A 19,329-nucleotide genomic window follows, 5' to 3' on the forward strand; every position below is an offset into this window, starting at 1 on the left:
GAGGGTCACCTGGGGTGGCCTGGGCCACTGCAGCTGCTCCCACTGCGCCCAGGCCTCTCCCGTGCCCACCCCAGGGCCCTCTGTCTCCTGGGGGCTTCGCATCTGAAGCTTCAGCCTCAAGCTCAGGGAAGGCAGCTGGGTCCACAGCCATGACCACTGTGACTTTCTCTGTGTCCCTTCGTCCCCAGCACCCCAACTTTGGTGCCAAGCCCCATTTCCTCCAGTGGCTCACCCACACTTCTCTTGGGTGTCCCTTGTTCCTCCAGAATCAAGGCTTCCATTTTCTGGGAGGAGCCTTCAGTCCTGGCTCCTACGCTCAGCTCCCTGGGGCTCACCAGGTGGTCTCTTCTCCAGACGCACATGGAGGGTGCTGAGCTGTGTGGGCGCGGCTTGGGGTAAGAGGGAAGACCCAGCACTTCCCTTGCTGTTCTCTCATCCACTTGACAGGCATTTGTCAAGCACTTGCTGTGTGCCTACTGTGTGCTGTGTGCCTACTGTGTGCTGTGTGCTGTGTGCCTGCTGGGTGCTGTGTGCCTACTGTGTGCTGTGTGCCTACTGTGTGCTGTGTGCCTGCTGGGTGTTGTGTGCCTACTGGGTGCTATGTGCCTACTGTGTGCTGTGTGCCTGCTGGGTGCTGTGTGCCTACTGTGTGCTGTGTGCCTGCTGGGTGCTGTGTGCCTACTGTGTGCTGTGTGCTGTGTGCCTGCTGGGTGTTGTGTGCCTACTGTGTGCTGTGTGCCTGCTGTGTGCCTGCTGTGTGCCTACTGTGTGCTGTGTGCCTGCTGGGTGCTGTGTGCCTACTGTGTGCTGTGTGCTGTGTGCCTGCTGGGTGTTGTGTGCCTACTGTGTGCTGTGTGCCTGCTGTGTGCCTGCTGTGTGCTGTGTGCCTGCTGGGTGTTGTGTGCCTACTGTGTGCCATGTACCTGCCGTGTACCATGTGTCTGCCATGTGCTGTGGACTGCGCCAGGTCCTGGGGACACCACAGTGGTAAGACAGAGATCCGGGTGGGCTTGCTGTCCTGTGGCAAGGGTGGTGATGCAGTATATGTGGGGACGGGGAAGCAGAACGCCCGGGCAGTGACACAGTGGCTCTTCTCAGCACCTCACAGGGTCCTGGTGGCTTCCAGGACACCTCAGGCCCTCTCCTGAGGCTTCCAGGTCCCCGAGCCCCTGCCTGTTCTGGGCTGGGGCAAGTGACACCTCCACCACCCAGCTCCAAGCCATGGCTGCCCCAGCTCCAGCTCGGGGACCTGTGGGACCAACTGTGGCCTTCACTTTCCCCCGTCAGCCTCCCTCGCGGAGGGTGCAAGGGAAAGTATGTCTGCCGGGCAGCGTCCGGCTACCACAGCCAAGGGTGGTGGGAGTGTGTCCTTGCAGTGCCCTGGGACAGCAGGAAGGAGCACCACATGTGGTAGTGTGTGTACATGGGTGTGTGGCGTGTGTGACTGTGTCTGTGTGGTGTCTGTGTGGTGTTTGTGTGGTGTGCATATAGTGTGTGTGTGGGTGTGGAGTGTGTGTGTGGTGTGTGTGTGGCATCTGGAGTGTGTGCGTGTGTGTGGTGTCTGGAGGGTGTGTGTGGTGTCTGGAGTGTGTGTGTGGTGTCTGGAGGGTGTGTGTGGTGTCTGGAGTGTGTGTGGGGTGTCTGGAGGGTGTGTGTGGTGTCTGTGGAGGGTGCATGTGGTGTGCGTATAGTGTGTGTTGGGGAGGCGTGTGATGTGTGTGGTGTGTATGTGGCACCTGGAGTGTGTGCGTGTGTGTGATGTGTGTATAGTGTGTGGGGGGTGTGGAGTGTGTGTGGAGTGTGTGCGTGTGTGTGGTGTGTGTGTTATGTCTGTGGAGTGTGTGGTGTGTGTGTGTGTGGTGTCTATGGAGTGTGTGTGTGGTGTGTGTACGTATAGTGTGTGTGGGGTGTGTGTGTGTGTGTGGTGTCTGTGGAGTGTATGTGTGTGGTGCGTGTGTGGTGTCTGTGGAGTGTGTGTGTGTGGTGCGTGTGTGGTGTCTGTGGAGTGTGTTTGTGTGGTATCTGTGGAGTGTGGGTGTGGGTATGGGGGGTGGCCTGTGTGTTAGAATCCAGCTTTCCGCCCTGTCTCTGTCTGTGAACCCTGGTGCCATGCACAGGGCCGACACTCACACAGGAGATTTCCTGCATCTCGTCTTGGACTTGGCCTCCAGTGGGAAGAATCCAGGCCAGCAGCTCACAGATCGTGGCCGACTGTGCTAAAACCTGAACAGACCTGTCCTGTGCCAACTGCCAGGTGCAAAGCCCCCAGAATCCAGCCCATGTTTTAAGGGTGGTGGGTGGAGCTCAGAGAGACCAAGCAGTCTGGCTGAGGCCAGTCCACCCTAAGGGACGGACAGGGTGGGACACAGGCATCTAGCTCCTAAACCCACTCTCCCCCATCCCACTCCAACCCGCTGCTCAGAGGTTCTGTGCAGTCTCAGGATGTTACCTACCTCATTCAAAATCTGAGATCAGGGCCAACTAGGAAATTACCCATCCATAGATACTGGAATTCTGGAGAAGTATCAATAGTTCATTATAATTTCAGGACCGTCACAATCTATCAGGCAAGCCATGAAACTGTGAATATGTTCTGCTAATGTGTTTGCATCTTTCAAACCCTGTTCTTTACCCCTTGTGAAAAGCCTTCCTGGATAATCTTGATTTTGATGTAGGCGTAAATTAAAAGGCCTCTACCTAGGAATAATAAATCATCGCCTTTTGAAAGGATACTGGTCTTTTTAGGCCCAAAAATATCATGTAGAAATTTAATGTCATGCAGAAAACACTCGAAAAGTTCAAGTTCAAAATGCAAGCTCAGTGGCAGTCTTATGTTCGTAACATACACCGTGCATGCTAGGTGTTTATTATTGAATCATTCATTTAAATGCCATTTTTAATAACAGAGCTTTAAAAGATACTTCACTTAATGACACATTCCTATAGTGCTGCATAATTTATTGTTGCTCTGTGATAGTTTGCATGTAGAAGGAAATGAGTTATGGAATTATTAATATATTTTGAGTCTTCAGAGCATACATGTGATATGAAGGAGAAAGTACCCTCTAGCCTGTTGATGGAGGTCTTTTTCATAAGAAATCCAGGACCTCAAACATCAAGAAACCAAAGACCAGGTCGTCAGGTTGGTGAAGTCACAAACCACGTAGCAGCCAGGAGCACAGCACAGCTCCGACCTGTTGATGCTGGTGCCAGGCCCTGCTGTGTGGACTTGTGTGTTACTTGGGTTTCCTTTTTTTTTTTTTTTTGAGACACAGTCTCGCTCTGTCTTCCAGGCTGGAGTGCAGTGCCACGATCTCAACTCACTGCAACCTCTGCCTCCTGTGTTCAAGAGATTTTCCTGCCTCAGCCTCCTGAGTAGCTGGGATTACAGGCATGCACCACTGCACCTGGATAAGTTTTGTATTTTTAGTAGAGACGGGGTTTTGCCGTGTTGGCCAGGCTGGTCACGCATTACTCCGTCTTTCTAAACCTCATGAGTTTCAACATCCGTAAAGTGGGGAGCATAATAATAGCACTTGCCTCCTCGTACAGTAGACAGGACTAAGATACTGTACTTCTGACCTGTTCCATGAGAACCTAGCCCATAGTAAGCACCCCATCGATGCTGGGCTGCTACCCAAGCTTTCCTGAGCCCAAATCTAGTTCTGTTCAATGTATCATTCTGTCTCACGCTGTGTCTCCCGCCCTCCTTTTCTTTAAATATAATTGTCACTTGCTATCATCCTTTGTCTTTCTCATGTGTCTTGCAAAGTTAAGGACTCACCCGGTAAAATGCTGCATGCCCATGTGAAGACATGGGGCCCCTTAGGAGATCAGCTTACAGCCAGGTCTGTTGTGAGACCATGGTGAGGTTAATGACCACATATTGCATTCTTTTCCTTGATTAGAACCTGGAGGGCTCTGGAAAATTCCAGAAGGTTCTGAAAGGCAGTTGCCCAGTAAAATAACCACACACCTATGTGAAGGCGTAGGGCCCCTTAGGAGATCAGCTCAGAGCCAGTTCTTTTGCAGGACCATGGTGAGATGAATGACCACACATTGCATTCTTTTTCTTTATTAGAATCTGGAGGCTCTGGAAAATTCCAGAAGGTTCTGAAAGGCAGTCGCCCAGTAAAATGCTGCACACCCATGTGAAGGTGTGGCACTGATCAGAAGATGGGCTCTGAGCCAGGTTTTCTGTGAGACTGTGGTGGGGTCTGTGGCCACAGCGTAGCATTCTTCTCCTTGATTAGAATCTGGAGATTTCAGATCAACCACTCTACTTCCCCATGATAGCAGCAGAGCTGAACGTCTTTCCTATCATGGACTCTGTGATGGGAATCTGTGTTTTCAGGAAGATTCGGTTTATTTTAGCCAAGACCCAAAGGACAGCTCTTATGTGTACGCATGGCCTGAGCATGGGACCACCACATTTGTTCCCTACACACAGACTATCAAGAGCCATTGTGCCCGGTGGCAAGGAATGTGTGAGTTCCTCTGCAGGTGAATTCAAACATTGTCCCGTTCTGTTAACACCAGCTCTGGCTGTGAGCAATGCCTGAAGTCGGTGTGGTTCCTCCAGTTACCAAGACCAGGGCCCGGGGTCATGTTGACCCTGCAGATGGTGGTATCGGCAAAGGCGTCACTCCCTGCCATGGCTCAGGAGGGACATACAGGTGGCTACGGAGGATCAGCTGGTACAGGCGTGTAGTGTTCCTCTGACTTGACAGTTTGTAACCCAGCAACCTGTAAAATATTAACCAGTGGTTTCCACAGCAGCTCCAGGAAGCCACATCCACCATCAGGGCTTTATAGATAAGGAGGACAGGGCCCACATCCTCAGAGCAGGCAGGGAGAGCAGGACTAGGAAGGCCCTCGCCCAGGCACGTCTGCCCCCAGGCCTTCCCCACTTCCTCCCTGCGGCCCAGGGCTCGCCCCGTCCCAGCTGCCGGCCCCTGGGTTGGGCGGCTTGCGCACCGCACACTGGGAAAGGGGGCTCAGCAGGACCTGACCTGTGTTCCTATGACTAAGCCCCACATGACTGCGAAGCTACCACGGATCCCACCGGCCGTAGAGCAAGGGCGTGTCACATGTGCCTGCGTGACTCTGCCCTCCCCGTGCCATCCAAAGGCCAGTCCCAGCGTGACGGTGTTGGCGTGGCTTGTCAGGACTTACACAGGAGGAGCGGTTTCCTCATGACCTCGCTATTTTTACACAGAGAATTTCGTAACTCTCCATAGTGCTGCTAAAGCTGGACACCATGCCTGTCATAAACGTGTGGATGCATTCACAGGAAATTTCAAATGCTCATCTGACTGACACGTGGATGAGCGACTCTTTGATCTGCCTTTTCTTCCCGCCCCTCCTTGAACAAAATGCTTTGCTTTGGTTTAGACAGGTGATATGGTAGCAAGCTGGGAACTCCAGAGCCAGTAATTTGCTGCTTGATTCTGATAATGGCTTTCTCTTCTCTCCAAAGTCAGCTGATCCTGTAGGCAGTCACTTCAAGGGACCACAATCAGCTTTCCCATAAACTCCACTTTTCTGTAATTCCATCATTTTCTTTTAAAATGATTTTTGATAACTTTAAGGCAGTGATAGTCAGTGCCATAAATCTCCTTGAATCTGCTAAGCCAGAAGAAAAGGAAGGATGGTGATGACTAGTTTACAAATAATATTATCGGATACCCCAGAGCAAAAATCCCCATCCCAGGAAATAGAGAAGCTGCTTTCTTATCAGGCACTTCTCACATGGGGGAATGCAGATTGGGTTTTTGGAATTTGTTTTGCTTGCAAGTCCTGTGGAGCCCCTAGCCCAGGGCTGCCTCCTGAAAACTGCCAGGAGCCTAGGTCCCCCTAGTGTCTCAGGGAAGCTTGCTCTGGGACAGACATGGATGCCTCAGATGAGTTTTGACAGTGTCCTTTGCAGAGAAGTCCAGGCTTGCGGGTTGTTGTTCCTCTAGGGCCCCAACCCTCTGGAACACTTGCTCATCGGCAGAATTGACTCACTGTTCAACATGGGTGAAGAGCAGTGTCTGTGTCCTGTGGTGTAAGTCGGTCCCCCACCTCCCCATGAGTGCACCCCGTGCATTGGCAGATTCTGTTCTATCGGGTCACTTCATGCCACACTCAAACTCCACTCACGGTGTCTGGGCAACAGGGACTTTGCACAGCCATGCCCTCTGCCCGGAACACTGTTTCCCTCCTCAGCACCTTCACCTGCACCTTCTGCATCCTGCAAGTCTCCACTTACTTCCCACTTCCCTGCATGTTACCCTCTAGGGCTGCTGCGAGGCGGCACCACAGGCAGGCATCCTGAAACAGCAGAAGCAGACCCCCACCGTCCTGGAGGCCAGAAGTGCAAAGTCAAGGCGTTGGCAGAGTGGGAGCTCTGCAGGAGGCTCTGTCTTCACCTCCTCCAGCTTCCGGTGGCTGCGGCAATCCCTGGTGTCCCTGGCCTTGTAGCCATGTCATTCCAAATCTCTGCCTCCATCGTGCGTGGTGTCTCTTCTTGTGTGAAATCCCGTGTATCTATGTCCAAAATTCCCTCTCCTTGGTCAGGCACAGTGCTTCATGCCTCTTAATTGCAGCATTTTGGGAGGCTGAGGTGGGTGGATTACCTGAGGTCAGGAGTTCGAGACCAGCCTGGCCAACATGGTGAAACCCCATCTCTGCTAAAAATACAAAAAAAATTAGCCCGGTGTGGTTGTGGGCACCTGTAATCCCAGCTATTCTGGAGGCTGAGGCAGGAGAATTGCTTGAACCCGGGAGGTGGAGGTGGAGGTGGCAGTGAGCCGAGGTCACGCCATTGCACTCCAGCCTGGGCAACAAGAGCGAGACTCCATCTCAAAAAAAAAAAAGAAAAGAAAGAAAGAAAAGATCCCTCACCTTTCTCTTGTGAGAACATCGGTCATTGCATTTAGAGCTCACTGTAATCCAGGATGACCTCATCGTAACTTGAGGACATCTACAAAACCTTCCTTCCAAACCAGGCCACCTTCACAGGTCCTGGAGTCAGGACTTGGACATACCTTTTAGGTGGACGTGATCCACCACATATTATCCTGGGAAGCGTTTCTCGACCTGCAGGGTCAGGGTTCATGGCCACCCACCTGCTCCTAGACTCAGAAAAGTGGAGTCTTGTTCAGGGTCACCCAGATGGAACCTGGATTGAGACCTCGGTCTCACCTGCCTGATTTTCACGGTAGAAAGTCAGAACTACCTAGAGAATGAAATCAGTAAAACACCTAGGAACACGGTGTTTGCTCCCCAGCTGGGAGCTATTTCCCTGCACAGATAGGCTAATGAGTTTTATCTATGCTGAATTATCCTATGGCTCCACCAAGGTGACATGTAGCCTAAGCTGCTTTAGATGTACATTATTAAAAATGAGAACCTAACAGTTAACAACTGTGGACTGCTTCCTAGTAAATCTGGATGACTAACTTTGCCTATGCCCAATGTTAACCCTCAAGGGAACACGAAGTGTTGATAATCACACAGACATTATCAAAATGTCCAGTAATCCCAGGGGCTGGAAATCGGATCTAGAACTGAATATCAGTCCAGAAGTCTCAGCAGTCCTGATGGAATCTGAAAGTCTGCCCCTCTCACAGCTCTCGCTCAGTTCTTACTCTCTCTCGTTCCTTTTCTGTTAGTTTACAAAGGCTGCTTTAATTACCCCAGAGATGCTTCAGAGTCAGCTGGCTTTCCTTGCAGCCTTTCACATGTTTACCCAATTTTTCTCTGGCTCTCTCAATTTGATTAATTGCAAAAAACGAAATAAAAAAGAGCTCCTGCAAGCATGCAGCTGCTTTTGTGTGCAGATGGATCTTTTCAGCACATTACAGAAACCAGCTGCCGGGCTGAGCTCTTAGCCCCGTGATAGGGAGAGCTTCATCCTTCTTGAGCTCTTCTCTAAAAGGCAGACTGGGGCAGGGTCAGAAGCTAATAAGGCAGACTGCCAGTCACTCATGATTATCAGCCAGATGCTCTGTCGTTCCCACCATAGTGCCACGAGACACATCTCACTTACCGGTGCTCAGGGGCCATTTCCATTAAGGGCTCTGATGGGGGCTCCCACACATCAAGTTGTCGTTTTGTTTCTCTTGTCTTTCTTTTCCTGCTAGCCTATAAATTTTGCATTGAAGGCTAGAATTAACCAACCCTCAGTGATCCATATAAATATTTTTTATATTCATCTGAGAGGCCAGTCAAATGCAAGTAAGTAGGCTTGTGTAGTCAAATCCAACGAGGTATATTCAGAAGTCTGATCTGGACTTGAGTTATTTTCACTGATTCTGTGTCCAGTATTCTTGAGTTTTCTAAATCATGATTAAGATCAGTCATCCCAAGCGTAACCTGGAGTTGTGCTGTGAAGCACGATAACAATCGATCAGAACAAACTGACTTGGAAGAAACACGGCCCCTCCCCGAGGAGCGGTTCAGCACCTTGTGAGCAGATTTCAGCTGCGTTCAAGAGCCCTTGGCCCCAAAATAGCTCTCTTTGTCTACCAGCAAGTCCCAAAGGATTTGCCTGTCGCACATGATTCTGATTTGGGACAAGTCCTTGGAGCTCTGTTTTCTGGAAGGAGTGAGTGTTGCCTGTGGGTTTGCCTAGTCCCAGCGTGAGGAGATGGGAGGAGGAGGGTGACAGGTGGATGGAGCCAGGGAACAGGAAGGGGACTGGGCAGGCGAGGGCTCCGAGGAGGCAGAGGTGAGATGATGCCTGGGCCAGGAACAGGCACTTGGGGAACACAGCCGGTGAGAGGAGGCTCTTTATATCTGGACAGGCAAAATGCTCCCCAAGGTCCCAGTTGTCAGCCTTAACTAAGGGCAGTTACCTATTTTTGCCTGTGTTTCGCTTTGAATAGACCACTTCTCATTTCTTTTTTTTTTTTTTTTTTTGAGGCAGAGTCTCGCTCTGTCGCCCAGGCTGGAGTGCAGTGGCCGGACCTCAGCTCACTGCAAGCTCCGCCTCCCAGGTTTATGCCATTCTCCTGCCTCAGTCTCTCGAGTGGCTGGGACTACAGGCGCCTGCCACCTCACCCGGCTAATTTTTTTGTATTTTTTTTTTTTAAAGTAGAGACGGGGTTTCACCATGTTAGCCAGGATGGTCTCGATCTCCTGACCTCGTGATCCGCCCGTCTCGGCCTCCCAAAGTGCTGGGATTACAGGCTTGAGCCACCGCGCCTGGCCAGACCGCTTCTCATTTCTTAAACAGGAAGATGGATTGAGAGATATTTGACGTGTTTTTATTCTATAACGTGTGTCCATTCTGCAAGCTCTTAATATTTAGTTAAAACACCACCACATGGAATTAGAGAGCCAGAATTAGAACGGGAATGACGGCCCCTGTGTACCCAGGGATCAAAGCAACATCTCACGAGGAACACACCCATTCTTAAAAAAAGAACAGGGTGAATTTGGCCTTTCCCTTGGTTAACCCACTCTTATCCAGTAAGGCACCACACCCGCAACAAGCCCTCATTTCCCAGTGGGAAGATCGCCCCTCAAGGGTTTTTTTGCTTGTCCAATTGAAATAAATTGGGAAGGCAGAATCGCACTGGACACCGAAATCCTCCGCAAAGGTAGCCTTGCGTTTTTAAAATCATACATATCAAACTATTATTTCTTTCACTCTCATGCCACGAAGCATGGGGAATGCACCTGATTCTTGCAGGTGGATTGTGTTCGTATCATCACTAGAACCGCATCTTTGATTTCCCCGAGCATCATCTGTGGGCACTTTGACCTAAGTTGCTTCAAGTACACGTTTTAAATCTCCCTGCGCGAGTGCCTCACTGGAAGTCTTATGGCGGGCCCCAGTTTCCATCACACATCATGAAGGTGGGTGGGGTTTTCCCTCAGCGGTCGGCTGCTAGTCGTCTCCCACACAGTGGGGGAGGCGGACTCCGGGATGGCGACTGTGCTGTAGGCGTTTGCTTCTCTTCTCTGCAATCCTTCCAGTGGCTGTGGGGTGATGGGGTTGCCTGCCTGCGGAAAAGTGTCCTCAACCAGTCCTCCTGAGCCACCGGAAAGGGACCCGGGAACGTGGGAGATGGAAAAGCTTGGCTGTCGGGCAATTCTCTTTTCTAAAGAGAGACTTTTGAGGAACACAATTTGCATTGTGTTCGGGCGTCTCTACTATTTTGGAGAGTCCCCTCACCCCACGTTCAGAAGACGGTTCATCTTGTTCCCTCTCAAGGAAAGCTGTTCCTGGTTTTCTGCAGGAGAATGGGTACTCACACCTTTTTGCAAAAGAATACATCCATCATGGAAAACATGTCGTTGTCCTTAAAGACTCTGGTCACCTGCTGCCAGGTCTGGGCTGATGGTTCCAGTGGCCCTCAGCTGGGGGACCCCAAGGCCAGGCTACGTCCCGCAGGAAGGCTGGAAGGAACAGTTTGCTCGGAATGGGTGTGGCTCAATTCTTCCATTCTTTGCATAGCTTGGGGAAAAATCATAAATGTGCTGCTAAGGTTTGGGTTAGAAAATAAAAATGAGGAGTAACATGCTTTTTAAATCCAACTTTATCTTCCCTCCCTACAAATTCTGCAGATTCTTCGGACACTTGTCGGTTAAGCTGTCCTTGGTCTGATGTTGGCTCTTTCTGTGCTCACGTGGTTTCTTTAAAGCAGTGAGCATGAATAGCTTCTTACTATCTTTTCGTTTTAGAAGAATGTCAGCACCTTTCTGACATCTCAGCTCATCTCATTACAATACACCTGAGTGTGGGATGTAATTCTCTGTGTGTGTACATATGTATGGATGGACAGATGGATGATGGATGAATAGACAGAAACTTCTGTACGTATACACAGATCTGCAGGATTTCTTGAGACGGGTTGAAGTGAGTTACTGAACAGAATTTGGATGTTGGTGCGGTTCTGTTTTCTAGCTCTTTGCATGGGATCGAAAGATAGCATTTGTTAATAAGGTGACTTGGATGTGTCTCTTCTGTTTTCAGGGCCTTGGTTTCCTCTTCTCAAAAATGGGCATTATATATATGTATCTCTCTCACAGGAGTGTCTTTCTGATGGAAAAACAACATTGAAAACTCTAAGAGCGCTAGACTTAAGGCTAACACTTTCTTTCCCTTCTCTTTTAGCCTCTGAAGAGCCGATCCATTCAGGATGGGAAACCACGCAGGCAAACGAGAATTAAACACCGAGAAGGCCAGTACGGTAAGACGGGAGCTGATCCTACAAATGCGCATGTCGTTTTCTTATTAAACACAAATCCCCTTGGTGTGTCAGAGGCTACGGGCTTGGGCTCTTGCTGCTACACTCTTCCCTGACAGCTGGGTGGAAGCCTGGCCCTTGTTACTACGATTAATTATTATTAATTTATTCAGGAAGATTGCATGGCAATAGGTAGGTCCTGACCTTGCAAAGAAATAAAGGAATGAAGGAAGGGAAGGAGTTAGGAAGAAGAAAGAAAGGGAGGAAAAAAAGAGACACAGAGAAGGAGAAAGAGAAAGAGGGGAACGAGGAAGATGAAGCAGCCCTTCCTCTTGGTCCACGTTCTGTGATTGGTCCTTGAAGTATCAAGAGGCTCTCAGAGAGGAAAGCGATTGTAAATTCCTTTGCTCTCATGCAAACATACTTTTGATTTTTTTAAATATTTTTATTTTTTAGATAAAGGTATTTTCAAACTGCATTCTCTCTAATTAGCTACTGGCTTGAAAGAGCATGACAATTTACACCAATTCATGAACGGTGAAACACATCAGATTTTCTTTTAGCTCCAAAACCTAATTCCATCTACTAAGGTCCCACTCCTTTCTTCTCAGCCACCATGGAGTTTGCCTCTGACTTTTCACTCTGGTCTGGTTCTGGAAGAACTCACACTGAATCCCAGAGGTCTGGCGAAAGGACAGGAAATACTTGAGCTGTTTCTTTGGACCTCTCCTAAATCGATACCCTCCTTTCTCCTGCGTGTGGCTACTTGGCTCCTCACCAGTTGTCCTTGCTTTGGGGTCATGCTCTGGCCTGAATGCGTATTGGAATCTCCCAGAGACTTTTCAGACCTGCCAGGGTCTCTGCCCTCCTCAGATCCCAATGCAGCCGTGGGCATTTTTCAAAGCTCTCCAGGCTCTAGAGCCAAGGTTCCAGGTTCCTCCTGCTCCCATGTGTCTTGCACTTTGGCTGCCAGGATTTTCCTCTCTTGATTGCATATTCACCCTCCTGTCTCTCGAACTTTCAGGAAGCCCTTAGCACAGACTAAAGTCCAAGGTCCTCAGCCTCTGGCTCCGGCCCTTCTTCAATCTCACTGTCACTGGCCTTTCCAGTGGCGGCTCCTCTACAGCCCTTTCCTCACCCTTATCAGGGAACATTTGGAAAATACAGTTAAACAAACAGGAAACTGCAAATTAAATATCACTGGAATCCTTCTGGCTAGTAAGAATCCATCTTCTTTGTATTTCTAGTGCGGCATTCGGCCACTGTCCGCCTTATTTGAAGGCATCGGCTTCCTCTGTCCGATTCGGATTCTCTACATTGCCTTTGGGTCCCCTGTAGTGCCCTGAATCAGGGTTCTGGACCCTTTTCCCACTGAGACGCTCAGGACAGATGATCCAGTGATGTTGACAAGGACCACAAATGCCCAGGGGTCCTAGCTGCCTGTGTCTCGGCCTACTCCTCTCTCTGCACTGGAGAATCATTTCAGATTGTGAGGAGTAAGCCTGCCAGTGTGCACAGAACTGTGGACCCACCTAATTTGTATGGGGCGGCCCTTGCTCTTGGTCCACACTGTGTGATCGGTCCCAGAAGTATCAGCAGGTTCTCGGAGAGGGAAGAGATTATAAAAGTCCTTTGCTCTGATGCAAAAATACTTTTGATTTTTCAACGTTTTTTATTTTTTAAATACATATATTTTCCCCCAAGGGAAATTATTCCATTTCATTGGTACTTTAATTCAACATAAAATTATGTCTGCTCCAACTTGCGGCAGATGTGGTGCACTAGAATGTCCAGCTGCTGAAGATGGGCTCAGGTTAGGGTCAGGGGAAGATGGGTTAGGGTTAGGGTCAGGGGAATCCCCGACTTACACCCGGAATGCTTTAGAAATGTCCGCGGAATTGAACGGAATTGAATTTCAGTCTCCAGACCTCTTCACTGTGGTCTGTAGTGCATTTTTATTTAATAGTAATAATAAACTTGGAAGAAATGGGGCCTTTTCTGATTTGTACTTTAACTCAATTTCTGTGTCAGCCACGTGAGTAATTTTCCCTGATTTGCTTTCAAATCATCCATGGAAGGTGAATAGGTGACTATATACTGTTCCTGTGTATATTTTATCTTAATTAAAGTGATAAACAGTATTTAGTTTCTTACCTAAGGATTTAGAAAGACTGACTTTGTAAATATGTAAATAGTTCTAGTCAATGTCGAATGGGGGAGTTGACTCATTATGTTAGTCAGCCTGTACTTAAACTGTATCACAGATAATGTCAGTGTTATAATTAGCAGTAACGACCATAAATGTATTAAGTTACTAATTTATTAAGAACATGGCTTGGATACAGTATCTGCACCAGGAGGATTAAGTTTCAGCTAAAAGTGAAAGTGGAAAAAACAGCTCTGCTCAGAGAGCTCTAGGCTGTTAACACTAGTGGTATTTTAAGTCTTAGAATGACCGATTCGCAACTCCAGTTTCAGAAAACCTCCCTGTGGTGTACACTGTAAAACACCCACATATGCTTTTAATTTGTTTAATGCTATCAGAGTAAGATTGATGAGCCACAGCAAAGCCCATACTTAGGCTTTTGTTTTCTGAAATCACATGTTTAAAGTTCTGATCGTTTAAAAACCTCAAAACTTGGAAAATTTAAAACTCTGATTCCTGTGGGTGGTTTTAAGAAGAGCTTTTTTTTTTTTCTTTAAACTTGATGGGAAGTATTTCGTGCCCGTCCAAGAACATGCCCTGTGATGCTGCATAGCTTAGTAGAGCGTTTAAACTTGAACCACAGAAGAAAACGTGACGTGAGGTCCAGCCGTGTCTACCACTCTGTGGATTTCTGTCTGTGATTCTGGGAGTCATTTTCCCCCTCAGGAGAGAGTCAAGGGAAGCTTCTGTCAGGTTCAGGTGCTGGTTACTGATCTGTCAGCAGGGAGGGCAGCTGCAGCGAGGGCTGCCCGTCCATCCCACACACAGCCTCTGCGGAGCCGCCCCACTGCCCAGACCCGGCTGCTCAGGGCCACCTCCTCCCCGCCCTGCTGCCACCTTCTCCACCCCTCCCCACCCACACCCGATGCCTCTTTCCTCTGCCCTCATAGAGCCTGCGGCCGAGTGCCCTGATACACACCCTAGTGATTTGCTAATCATCCAACTTCTTCCCCTCCCACAACTTTCCTCTCTCTGATGCCTCCATCTCTAAGCCTGGAGCATCCCCAGCACATAACTGGCTCACAGATGTTCAAAAGAGTAAATGAATCATACCTACTTCCTAACTTCGTTTTCTCATAAAAGCTCAGTTTCCTGAGCAGGCTTTGGGTGCCGTTGGCTGCTGGGGAGGTGGTGGGGAGGCCTCGTCTGTTGCCTGCAGGAGCTTCCAGTCTCCTTTGCAAGTTTTGCCCTCAGTGACTCAGGGCTTTGAAATTTGCTTCTCTCTCATCCCGAATAAGCCACAGCAGGATGTCAGAGGAAGAGAAACTAACAAAAAGGTTAACTGTGGAATTTCTCTGACGGGTGAAAAAAAGACACTTTTCTGGAGTTGCAGTGTTAGTCCAATCATGTGGGGCGCAGGTGCCTGGTAACCAGTGGTTGAGCCGCCTTCCTGGGCCAGTCAAGGTTCAGAACAGGAGACGTCAGATTCAGGGAGAAACACTCCGCCCATCAGAGGAGCAGGCAGCCTGCCCTCCTGACGCGTGATTCGCTCGTGTGGATGGAGTGTAACTTCCTCCAGGCAGGCTCAGGTTCAGTGCACAGCTCTGCTTCTCAGAAACGAAGAAACTCCTGTTCTGCCTTTGACTCCCTATGTTTTTTTTTAAGTTGCAGGGAAATTTGGTTTCCAAATGGTTCTGCCTCACTAATTTACCAGCTTTTTATCACCCTGCCCATTTTGTATTTGGTTCTCCGTCTTACTACAGAACTTGGCGGAACCCAAGAAGGAAAGGGTACCAGCTGCCCTGGAGAACCCAGGGACGTGCCTCAGTGCCAGGAGGGGAGCAGGGGGCAAGACTCACCCACAGAGGGACACCCTGTCTCGGGTAGTCTCTGCCTGCCTGGCAGTCCTTGGCCCTTAGGACATAGACACTTGGCTTCACTGGCTGCTGGAGGAATTCACTCCTTTTTGAGGAATTCACTCCTTTTTGGCATTGTGAATCAAAGGGGCTGGGCAGTTACCTTTGGGAGGGTCAGAAGTGCTCAGAACAGTGCCCATGTGCCTAGCCAGGCTGCTTGTGGCTTTTCTCCCTGGGCTTTCTCTAAATGCTGTGGATCTGTTGACCTGTGGGCTTGCTCTGTGGGGTTTTCTGGTGATCGCTGAGCCTCCTGGGGATGATTCACTACGTGTTCAAAACACCAAACGAGGCCAGGTGCGGTGGCCCACACCTGGAATCCCAACAGTGTGGGAGGCTGAAGCAGGCAGATTGCTTGAGCCCAGGAGTTCAAAACCAGCCTGGACAACAAAGTGAGACCCCCCCATCTCTACAGAAAAATAAAAAAATTAGTCGGGTGTGGTGGTGTGCACCTACAGTCCCAGCTACTCGGCAGGCTGAGGTGGGAAGATCACCTGAACCTGGAGAGGTTGAGGCTACAGTGAGCCATGATCACACCACTGCACTCCAGCCTGGGCAACCAAGTGAGACCCTGTCTCAAAAAAAACCACAAAACGCACACACACACACACACACACATCAAATTCTATCTAGACCAGTGCTAACACTGTATTACTGCCTCCTGTGAGCCAGGGACGTTGCAGACATTGTCTACATTGTATGTTGTATGAGTTCTTGGGCTGCCATAACAAAATGGCACAGACTGAATGGCTTAAATGACTGACATTTCTTCTGTCACAGTCCAGAAGACTGGAAATCCAACAGCAAGGTGCCAAGGGTTAGTTTCCTCTGCAGCCTCTCCTTGGCTTGTAGACAGCAGCTTCTGTCTGCATCCTCCGGTGGCCGTCCCTCTGTGTGTGTCTGTGTCCTATTCTCTGCTTAGAAGGACACCATCATGTTGGATCAGGGCCACCGTACTCCAGTGGGACCTCATCTTAATGCCATGGCCTATTTAAAGGCACCGTCTCCACACGCCCGTCTCCACACGCAGTCACATTGTGAGGCAGTGAGGGTTAGGACATCCACGTAGAGATTCGGGAGGAGCACAGTTAAGCGTATCACATGTGTTACTTGATAAACCCCAGCAGAGGCTGCACAATTAGAGACAGTAGAGAAGGAAAGCCCTGGGACTGGCATTTGCCACCACATCTGACACCTCCCGGGGAAGGGACTCCACGCCAGCAGCCACCTGCAGTCTCTGCCCTGTCCTCAGGAGACAGCAGACCTGGTTTCTCTTCTGCAGACTTGGGTTGGACGCTTCCTGTGCAAAGTTCCTTCTTCCTGCCTCCTGCCACAGGCCCCAGCCGGCGGCTTCTCCCGGGGCAGGCGGGCATCTGCAGAGCGCTCATCTCCCACCTGCTGACTCGTGGCTTTGCGCAACCGTCCCCACGCTTAGGACCCTCAAAGGGTCATCTTCATTCTCACAGGGACTAAGTCTCAGAGCTGGGCCGGGCCTGCCTGAGGCCAGGTAGCAAATGGTGGGGAAGCCGGAGAGTAAAACCAGGCTGGGAGCCCCAGGTGGCACAGCCGGGCAGACCAGGCCTGCAGTCCCAGGTGGCACAGCCGGGCAGACCAGGCCTGCAGCCCCAGGTGGCACAGCCGGGCAGACCAGGCCTGGAGCCCCAGGTGGCACAGCCGGGCAGACCAGGCCTGGAGCACCAGGTGGCACAGCCGGGCAGACCAGGCCTGGAGCACCAGGTGGCACAGCCGGGCAGACCAGGCCTGCCAGGTGGCACAGCCGGGCAGACCAGGCCTGCAGCCCCAGGTGGCACAGCCGGGCAGAAACAATCCCTGCATGGGAGTGTCAGTCTTCTAGTGGCCACAGGAAATGAGGAAAGAGACAGATGAAATCATTTTAATGTCATGTCTTTTCTTTAACCTAAGAAACCCCAAATGTCATGTAAGCATAGAATCCATATAAAAATTGTTCATGAAATGGTTTACAATTCTTCTCCCATGAAGTCCTCACACTCAGGGATGTATTTTAACTCATGGTGCAGTGTGGCCTGGCTACGTCTCAGGTGCTGGGTGGCCACACGTGGCTGGGACCATAGGTCTGGGCAGCACAGCTCCAACCCTGGCCATGCCCACACACCCTGCCATCTATAGTCAGGCAGAACATGCTGAGACCCCCCGTATAGTGTACGTCATGCAGTTCACCATCCCCTTTGTGCACGGTACCCATTGCTTGATAAATAAGTACTTTCTAAAGGCGTCAGAAAAAATTGAAAATGACCAATATTTTTCCCTGAGAATGCTTACAGGTCCAGTTTTTCACACACTCCCCCTCCCCTTGTATGAAATGAGTTGGGATTGATAAAGATGAGGAGGAGGAGAGAAGGATGCAGGGGAAGATGGAGAGGATGGGAAAGAAGAGGAGAAGAGGGAGGGGGAAGGAGGAGGAGGGAAGGAGAAGGAAGAGGAGGAGTGGGAAGGAAGAGGGGGAGGAGGAAGAGAAGCGGGCGGTGGGGGGAGAGGGGAAGCGGGTAGTGGGCCAGGCTAATAAATGCAGTTGTAAGGGCTGCCATGGATAAAAATGCAGTGCAGAGGAGGAACCAGGAACAGCCCGTTTAAATCTGCCCAGACTCAGAGGCCGTTTAGGGCCAATGAGAGTGATGTTTCCCGAGGTGCATCCACATCCCCGTCCAACTCTGCCCTGCCTTGGTGGTGCCTCAAAGCCCTCCTAAGCCCTTACGGCAACGTAAAGGCTCAGACCTGGGACCTTAGCACCTTAGCACAGGTTCTGAGCCAAGAGCTGTGACTGAGCCCGGCTGGTGTCATGGCATTTATCAAGTTGTCTTGCCACGAATTTTCTCTGACAACAGACAGCCTGTTTTTAATTCGTGAGTGGATCGATCGTGCTCTTTCCAAGTGCAGGTGAAAATTAGTTGTTTAGGAATGTTTGTTTGTTCATTCCTGCATTCATCCATTCCCACACACACATATTAAAAATACTTTTTATTGAATGCCTATTCTGCATAGGACACTGCGGTAAACTTTGTGATTGAAAATTCCGGCTTCACCACCAGCTAGTTAGGTGATCTTGGGCAAGTTACTTTCTCTCTGTGTGTTTACTTACGATGATAACATGAAACGATGATAACATTATATAAAGTGAGTGAGTCCGCATGTGTTGTGCTCTTAGAACACCCCCTTGTACATAGTAAGTGGTATGTGTTGTTTGGTGTTACTAATTTTCTTCTTATTGGTATTATTAAAAAAAAAAAAAAGTGTAAGTCCCTGTATCTGTCCTCAGAATAGCTCACAGTCTAATCAGGAGACCAACAAAATTACGAAACCACATTCAGAGCAATGATGAGTGTGAAGAGCTCTGGACAGAAGCAGGGCTCCCTGGGGCTGTGGAGCCCACAGGCCAGCAAGAGAAGCTACAGGGAGGGCTTGTATCAGAGGGAGAGACGGGGTGTCCTTCCCCATTTCCCAGGGTTGAGACAAGCATGAGTAAATATTTAAATACTGTGTTTTTTTTTTAAAAAAAGACTTGATTTGGGGCACCTGCTGCAAACCTCTCCCACTCAGTATTGCCAAGGCTGTAGGGTCTGGTTGTCCCCCAACACCGGCTCCACCCAGTTCAGCTTTACCCCAAGAAGAGCTCTGCCTTTCAGAACACCTGGCTCTGCACACCCACCCAAATGTAACTCACAGAGCGATTGCTGGGAGACAGCCACCCTCTGTGATGAATCTGCATCACTGTGTGAGTGGCTGGCAGCTCCTTACACATCCCATTGAGATCGCTCCTTACACATCCCATTGAGATCTCTGAGAGGATGCCCGCTGGGTGAGGCTGCCATTTATTAACACAGGTTGGAATCGTCTCAGGCTGTGTAGAAGACGTCTGGCTCTGCAGATGGCCCTGGCCGAGACTCTGGCTCCCGAGGGTAGCTGCTTTCCTCTTGAATCCTGGAAGCGCTAAGCTCCCTTGTCCCCTGGGACATCACCCAGAGCAGCAACGTCCTGCGGAAAAGAGTGTCAGTGGCATCTTTTGTTACACAGAGGAGATGGGATCCTTCCGGGTGACTAATAGCTGAGA

The 19,329-nt window shown here is 49.9% G+C and overlaps 1 protein-coding gene across 1 annotated transcript in view; it reads left to right on the plus strand.

The window, feature by feature from the left end:
- Nucleotides 1-19,329, plus strand: part of MBP (myelin basic protein) — a 170,482-nt gene that overhangs the window by 14,329 nt on the left and 136,824 nt on the right. Inside the window, exon 2 of the mRNA XM_011975876.1 lies at nucleotides 11,111-11,186. Within this exon, the coding sequence (XP_011831266.1) occupies nucleotides 11,136-11,186 (51 nt within the window). The 5' untranslated portion in view covers nucleotides 11,111-11,135. The remainder of the gene's footprint in view (nucleotides 1-11,110; nucleotides 11,187-19,329) is intronic.

This window comes from Mandrillus leucophaeus, unplaced genomic scaffold, assembly GCF_000951045.1.
Source record: "Mandrillus leucophaeus isolate KB7577 unplaced genomic scaffold, Mleu.le_1.0 Scaffold16, whole genome shotgun sequence".
Lineage (NCBI taxonomy): Eukaryota > Metazoa > Chordata > Mammalia > Primates > Cercopithecidae > Mandrillus > Mandrillus leucophaeus.